Source organism: Varanus komodoensis, unplaced genomic scaffold (assembly GCF_004798865.1).
Source record: "Varanus komodoensis strain SLA01 unplaced genomic scaffold, ASM479886v1 scaffold8, whole genome shotgun sequence".
In the NCBI taxonomy this organism is placed as follows: domain Eukaryota; kingdom Metazoa; phylum Chordata; class Lepidosauria; order Squamata; family Varanidae; genus Varanus; species Varanus komodoensis.
Genome location: NW_025336481.1, coordinates 24,008,443 through 24,016,840, shown reverse-complemented (window position 1 = coordinate 24,016,840; position 8,398 = coordinate 24,008,443). Strand labels below are relative to the sequence as shown.

The following is an 8,398-nucleotide window of genomic DNA, read 5'->3' as shown; positions in this document are numbered from 1 at the left end:
CCTACTAGTAAAAGGTTTTTGAAGGGACTTTATAATCTGAATCCGTCAATCAGACCAGTAATGCCCACCTGGAGTCTCTCTGTTGTTCTGCAAGCGCTTATGAGAGCTCCTTTCGAACCATTGGCCACAGTCGATTTACGTCTTGTCTTATGGAAGACAGCATTCCAAGTTGCGGTTACCTCAGCCTGGAGGGCCAGCGAACTCTGCGCTTTGCGCGTAGACCCACCTTATCTCAATTTTCATAGAGAAAAGGTTGTCCTGCGGCTCAATCCATCTTTTCTGCCTAAGGTATCTACACCCTTTCACATGGGGCAAGATATTATTTTACCTGCCTTTTTTCTGGCTCCATCTACTCCGTTAGAAAGGACATTACATTCACTTGACGTTCGACGCTGTTTAGCATTCTACAGATCCAGGACTGAGTCTATCCGACGTTCACATAAACTTTTCATTAAATATGCTACCAGGGGCCAAGGTACCCCTGTCACTCCGCAGAGACTTTCTAAGTGGATAGTTCATACCATCACCCTGTCTTACCAACTGGCCAATATCGACTTGCCCACTACCCCTCGAGGCCATTCGATTAGGGCTGTGGCTACCTCATCAGCCTTCGCATCGGGAATACCGATGGACAATGTATGTAGAGCTGCTACTTGGACGAATCCTTGCACTTTCACCAAACATTACCGCTTAGACGTCCGCACTCGACAAGATTGTTCCTTCGGCAGAGCCGTTCTTTCATCTGTTCTTCGTTGAGGACACCCTCCCTCCTCCGTTAAGGTAAGCTTGTTAATCTACCCATATGTGTGATGCACAGAGGCCACAATGAAGAAAAGCAGGTTGCTTACCTGTAACTGATGTTCTTTGAGTGGCCATCTGTGCAGTCACACAACCCACCTGCCGGCCCCGCTTGGTGTCGGTGAGTGGACCTCTGTCATTATTGAATGTTATCATTGTTTCTTGGTACCGATATTCATTGTTCTCTCGGTACCGATACTGTTCACGGTAGAACTCATTTACAAGTCATTTTTTCCACAAGAGGGCGTCCGTTCGGTCGTCAAAGACTGAACAAAATGGCAGACGCTCCACTCTTTATAGGCTGTGGGGGAGGGTGAGCGGAGCTTTTTCCCGCCAAAATAAACTGTTAGCTTGTAATCTTCTGGCCAAAGGCACTGCACAGGTGCAGCACCCATATGTGTGATGCACAGATGGCCACTCGAAGAACATCAGTTACAGGTAAGCAACCTGCTTTTCCTCCCACTTCTTGCTCTGGTCCAGACAACAATGGTGGTAAGGAGGCAGTGCATAGATACTACTACAGTTGTGAGGACCAATAGCATCTGGTGACAATGGCAGTGAGAAGGCAGGCACATTGAGGGAGGATCCATTCAGGGTGTCTTACCGAAGGACTTCCAAAGTCTGGAGCTGGCAGTAATGGCATCTATTATGTTAAGATCATAGGCTTATCTTTCATGGCAGCACTTCTCTGTTTTTATTACACAGTTTTCCTTAAACTTAATAGATCTTCCTTCTCAGAAGCAGCACTGGGAGGAGCCAAGGGGCTAGCATATCTCCCGACTTTTATTCAGTGTATGAGTCTTAGCTCTATGGGCAAATGATATGATTGTCTCAAAAGCCAACTGTGTTCTCTTGCAACCAAGAAATGGATTTGCATCAGAAGATTTGAAGTTGTTATGAACCTGGTAAATATCTTTGGTAAACTGGTAAAACTCAGCATTGCTCTGTAATTATTACATTGAGGTCCTTCCAGCAGTTACACTTTTGCACCAAGAAGCTTAGCAGGGATGGTGCTAGGTACCAAAAGAAACTGGGGTTCAGACCCACACGTCAAAACTTGAGAATAACCTTGAGAGAAATGTGCATGTGTTAATTTGCATTCTCTGTAAAGTATGTGTTAAAGAAACCTGTCTCCTAAGGATATCCCTATTGGTAAAACGATGTACTGATGGGAGAGGATGGCATTTCATTAAAAAAATTCAAGTGGAGCAAGCAGCAGAAGGTAAAGCTCATGTGGCAAAAAGCCAGCTAATGCAGGAAGTCAGAGATAACCAGAACCCCTGTATCTTTTCAACGCGTGTCCATGGACATCAGGCTGGTAAAGCAGATGGCCTTCCAGAAATGTGGGGTTCCAATTTGATGATTTGGGGATGCAGCCTTAATGGGTTGCCTCCAACACCACCTCTAAAGCTTAATATATTTCTTGCAAATTGTAGTGCAGTATTTGACATGGGATTTTCAAGAACACCAAGAAACTTTCAAACCAGTGAGTTGAATCCAGGATCTGATTTCTGCTAGAAAAGGGCTCTTTGTAGAAGGCTCCCCACCATGCATCTCAGGGTCTCCTGATTCTCTGCATAGTATTTTTAGGAGTTTGGAGGCAGTCTTGTGGGTGAGGAGTTCCAAAAGGATCTCTGCAAACTGGAAGAATGGGTATCAAAATGGAAGATTCAGTTCAGGGTAAGCAAATGTACCACTTGCTGGAGCTAAAAATCTGAACTTCAAGTATAAACTGATGGAGTCTGACCAAGAAAAGGATACTGGGGTTGTGGTCAACAACTTGCTGAAAAGGTTGACTCCATATGCTGCTCCTGTGAAAAGGCAAACTCCATGTTAGGCATAATTAGGAAAGGAGCTGAAAACAAAACTGCCCCTAAAAAATCTAGGTGTGATTGTACTTAGAATATTGTGTACACCACTGCTCACCACACATAGAAAAGTATATTGTGCAGTTGGAAAATATGAAGAGAAAGGCAATTACTATGATCAAGGAGTTGGAGCAACTCCCTGATGAGGGAAGGATGCAACAGCTCAGACTGTTCTGCTTAGAAAAAGGTAAGTAAGGGTAGATAGGATAGAAGTATACCAAATTATGCAGTGTGGAGAAAGTAGATAGGGAAACATTTTTCTCCCTATCCCATAATCCATGAGATTATTCCATGAAGCTGATTGGTGGGAGATTGAGCACAGACAAAAGTACTTCTTCACATGGTACATGATTAGAGTGTGGATTTTTGCTTCTTCCTGGTGATGGCCACCAATTTGAATGGCTTTAAAAGGGGGTTGAATAAATTCATGGAGGAGAAAATTATCAGTAGCTACTTGTCTTAATGGCTATGTGGTAGTCCAGTATCAGAAGCACTGAGCCTGTATATACAAGTTGCTGGGGAACTTGGGCAGAAGTGTGCTGTTGTATTTCCATCCTCCTGTTGGGTTCCTGTAAGCAGCTGATTTGCTGCAGTATAAATCAGATAGACCACTGGTCTGATACTCTTATAGGTAAGAAATTCAAGTTGGTCTTTACAGTTGACCTAGAATCAATCTGAATCCAACATTTACACCTTTCTTGATGTGAAAGGTAATATTCTGATTTTAATAAAACAGGCATGAAATAGTGATTCAATGTGGAAATGCAAAATATTTGTCCTTATGCAGATAAATTACTTAAATGTACAGGATTAACGTAAAAGCATTGTGGTTTTCAGTAAAACTGTTAGTAGTATTGAAGTGATAGTGGCTTATGGAAATCTATACATTTGCTTTCAGTTCCATTGTTTATGAATTTCACCAAATTTACCAGTGGTAGCCCAAATAACAAAAGCCATTTATTATTATTAATTATATGGCATTTATATGCCACCCTTTTCCCTTAGAAAGCATCCCACTTCCAAATGATTGTTTTCTGGGCAGAACTTTTGGTAGTGAAAACTAAATCTAGTAAACCTCAATGACTGCATTTCACATCAATAAATATGGTTTTCTTGTGCTTTTCACAAGTGTTTCCCTATATTTCCATGTCCAAACAAAGCTTTTCAGATAGCTTTTTTTAAACCACCTTTCTTTTCACAGCTGTAAAGAGTAAGTTCTAGCAGAAAGGGAGTGAGATATTTTCTTGAATGGGAGGGACTGGGAAATGTGTACATGAGTAGGCTACTGAGAGCTCTCGGAGCAATACTTAAAAATCATAATCACACTGCTAAGGGAAAGATATACTTATTTCTCCATTTTTGGGGTGAAAAATCCTCAACTTGGCTTCTTAATTGACAACAGTCAAATGTGCATAAAGCAACTTACATACAGCCTCACTTGTCAATGTCCATGAATATTACCTTCTGTATTTTGACAGCAGGGACTAATCAGGATATTATCTAGGCAGGTCCCCCATTTTGAGCAGCCTTAAGTGTTCACCTTCACAATACAGATATATAGATATATAAGGACATAAAACAAGTTGGATCAGACCAAAGGTCTATCTAGTCCAAACATAAAGTGGGAAACCAGCTGCCCTTAGGATCCCTCAAGCAGGATAGGTGCAAGACCTCCTCCTGCCAAGCTCCTTAGCAGCTGGTATATGCAGGCATACCACATCCAGTAAAAGAGGTAGCACATAGCCATGATAGCCTCATGAATCTGTTCAATCCCCTTTTAAAGCCAACCAGATTGGTGGCCATCTCCACTTCCCATGACAGTAAATTCCATAATTTAACTATATACTGTTCAAAGAAGCACTTCCTTTTATCCGTTAACTGTGGGATAACCCTGGGTTCATATGTTATGGGAGAGGGTGAAAAATATTCCCCTCTACTTTCTCCACCCCATGCATTCCTTTAAACACTTCTATCCCCTTATTCTGGAAAGAAATTAAAAAATGAAAATGGGGTCATAATGAGGGCAAGGATGGAGGAGACAAGACAGGTTCTGCCAGGCAAGATTCTGCAATACCAGCAGGTCAGGAGGAGAAGAAAAAGGGAGAGAAAACCTGTCTGTTGGGTACATCATGGGTGGTTCTGAAAACAACCCACACTGCATAGCTTATTCACAGGATGGATGGTTGTATTGTGTAAACTTGCCCAATAGTCTTTCTCCCCTCCTAATCTTTCCACAATTGCTTGATACACTACTTGGACATAAGCAAGTCAGTGTGGTTAATTAGAAAGGATGCAGAACCAGGCCCCACCTACAGAAGCTCCACCTCTGGCCTGTAAAGGCTGGACCTCTGTAAGCCCTGCCACAAGCCTCACTCCTACTGGAAGCTGTGCAGATGAGGGGAGAGGAAGGAATCTGTTATCTTTGATAAAAGATTGGAGACAGCAGCAAAAGTTCCTCTGTTCTGTTGCTCCCCTGTGTATGACTCCTCCTGGACTGGGGCAGCTTGTGCACAGCAAAGCCAGGTGCATCTCCTTTGCTTCTCTCACAGAGCAGCTTCACTGTGCACAGCCTGTCCCAGTTATCTGACCCTCCAACTTCACCGATCTTACACCTCTGAGCCAGAGCAAGGAGTACCTGATATAGCATATGCATGAGAGCCTTGACACATGGTTGACACTTGATACATTGGCTTAGAGGCAGACACTGCCATGAATTATGAAAGGAAATAGCATTCAGTCATCCTGTGAGTCATGGTTCTGGCATATATTAAACACTACAGTTTCAAACAGAAACATGAAACGTCTCCTATTGACTTACGCCTTTTGTCCATGTGTTCAGGCGAGCCTTGAAGACCTTCCTCTTCGATGCTGTCTTTAATTGGGCTTGTGATTAGCTTTGTATTTCAGTACAGCTTCTCAGTGTACACAGCATGTTTCTTAATGCTGTTTTGTTTTTTGTACCCTGCTTTGTGAAGATGTGGCCCCAATGAGAACTGTTAAAATACTTTAACAAACAAAACAAAAGGCTAGGAAGATTTAATCATGTTTCTGAGAACTAAAAATGTTTATGTATGCATGAATTGGTATGAGGTTCTTCTTGTTTCTGTTATCATTACATGTATTTTCAACAATTTCAGGTACTTCAATTACCTTCAATGTATATTAATTAGTATTGTAATTAGGGCCACTGTGTTTAGTTGATGAACTGCTTATATTAATAGGTGAAAAACCTTATGTTGGACTAAAATTAATTCTCCTACTGATCAGACAATTAAGAAAAAGTTAACTGAGTTCAGTATAAGAACTTACAAACACTGAAGATGACAAGTACCACCTTAGAATGGGTAATTCGATTTTCTAAAGCCCCTACCAAAGTGAACTGTAGGTGGCAGAAGACTAGAAATATTTCTAAGTGGTGGCTCATAGCATTTCTTGAAAACGCAAAAAAGACAAGCCAGAAAATGAAATTCCTAAGAATCATACCAGATTTGATTTGTGGGAAGATTTAGAGACAGAACAAGGCAGCTTTGTCATGTCATAGAATAGATTACAAAATTAAAGTATTCTTTAGAAAATATTAATCAAATTCAAGAAACTACAAATCTAATTATTTTTAAAACATCAGTGAAGTGTAAACAGCAGTTTACATTTAATATGTAACTTCAATTCTGTAAATGGTATTTTCTCAAGCATAAAGCTTTTGAAGACTACAGACTTATTGTCCCATCAATTCACATCAGTTGTGTTTTTGTGCTGCTAATTCCGAAGACTGACCCTCAGAACCACGCAACATGTGTTTTCAGTTCCTACTTGAAATAATAACTCAGTATTATTAATGTAGCACTATAAAAAGTCACATTTCCTTTATGCAACCTTTAAAATCCTTCCTCAAAATCCACCATTTCTATGTCATGTCTGGCACAAATGCCTTTGTTCCATGTCCTACTTGTACTCTGCCTGTAAATCCATCTAAGCATGTGCAACAACAAAAACAACTGCATAGTTCTTCGTGTTTCTTCCTGCCTCTGTGTTTCCCCATGCTGAATTTTAGATTGCAAACTGATTGGGCAGAGCCCTGCCTTCTTACATAATGTAAAGCCCCATGGACAGAGGTTCTTTCCACTACTGGTCTTACTTAGAGTAAGCCCATTGAATAGGATTTCATTTAGGCTAACAATAAAAAGGCTTTTTACATCATCACCACCACCACCACCACATTCATCCAAAAGTATCTGGGAAATAGCAAATACTCAAAGGGTTATGATATACTTTAAAAGCAAACTGATGAGTTTTCCCACACTGTATTGATAATGAATTCCCAGCAACAGTTCCATTGTTTTGTTTTAATAGAAACAAAATCCAAATTAGATGTCACCATGTTGCTTGGAAGTATATTGTAAAGGTGCACAACCCATCAGCACATGAGAATCAGCATTGTTCAGAAACCAGCAGTTACTGCTTGGTTAGTTGTTTGAAAGGTTTGGTTGGCATGCACTTGCAATACCTATGCCATAACTGTGGATCTGCACTATTTTATTTCACCGAAAAATACTGGAAAGTTGACAGAATTGTTGTGGATGTTACAGCCCGTATCTGATATATGGAGATCATAATGCAAGAATGGCTGTGATGGTACTCATGTATGCAGATTCAAGCACCTGCAATATTCATCTAATACTGCGCTGTCTACATGGTTATGTATGTTGCTCTCTGTCTCAGGTTCAACTTCCGCAATATCAAGAGAGTGGACCACATTGCAGGGCTGGCGGAAGCACTGCCAGCCTCAGCCCTCCTTCTCTCTCTGCAATGTGGCAACAACTGCACTGAAGTACATTGCAGAATTGTTAGAAGTCACTGTCTCAAATTCAGCCGCACCTCCAACAATGGCCCACATTGCATAACTATTATAAGCCACTCCCTGGGACTTCCCCACTCCTACCCAGAAATTTGAGAATTACATACATTTGAAAAATCACATTTTTTCACCCGAAAAAACAGAGCCTGGAAGAACATGACCTTCTGTCACTGTGGTCCCGCAGGTGAAGGGGAAAAACGCGTCAAAAGTTAAACAGGGATCTCCAACGCCACCGAAAGTCTAATCTGGCGCGCGTCATGAGTGCCCTCGTTGCGATTTTGCCCTTAAGAAAGATGGAGGAGAGCACTTCCTGTTTGGCGATTTTACCCTTAAGAAAGATGGTGCTGAAAGATCCGTTTGGGCGACTGCCTGGTTTGATAAATGATCCCTACGCCTAATTTTGTAAGTATTTTCAGGGAAAACGGTTTTCCCTGGCCTTGATAATTATACAGTTTCCCCTAGAGAAGTCTTGGATCTATCTGCAATTTTCTCATGTTTAAAGCTTCCTTGGTGCCGCGCCATATCGATTCCCAGTTTTTATTTCTGCTCAAGATACCTGCCTTTTTCCCTCTCTGTGCGGGGGTGGTGCGAATTTATTTAAATGTATTCATACAGAGGCAAGAAAGGACTTTCTTCTGTGCACAGATGTTTCTTTTTAGTTTTGCAGTTTTTGCTGCAGTGTATTTCTTTGTAACCAGCTTTTCAAAGATAAATGAAAAACTTAGTGAATAAGGCATAAAAGAGCGAGTAGGCAAAAAAGCTTCTAAAGCAGATTGATAGTCTGGTTCTCCTTCAGGTGCTCTGGACTATGACTCCCATTATGTTCCATAACTGTTGAGCAATTATGGGAGTTGTATTTCAAGACATTTGAAGGGTA

General features: G+C 41.2%; 2 protein-coding genes across 2 annotated transcripts in view; both read left to right on the top strand.

The window, feature by feature from the left end:
• The window catches only part of SOCS2 (suppressor of cytokine signaling 2), a 22,796-nt gene extending 14,957 nt beyond the window's left edge, over window positions 1-7,839 (top strand). The window contains exon 3 of the mRNA XM_044455818.1: window positions 7,706-7,839. Within this exon, the coding sequence (XP_044311753.1) occupies window positions 7,706-7,765 (60 nt within the window). The 3' untranslated portion in view covers window positions 7,766-7,839. The remainder of the gene's footprint in view (window positions 1-7,705) is intronic.
• Window positions 7,797-8,398, top strand: part of CRADD (CASP2 and RIPK1 domain containing adaptor with death domain) — a 38,921-nt gene continuing 38,319 nt past the window's right edge. Inside the window, exon 1 of the mRNA XM_044455820.1 lies at window positions 7,797-7,923. The gene's annotated coding sequence lies outside the window, so the exon portion shown is untranslated. The remainder of the gene's footprint in view (window positions 7,924-8,398) is intronic.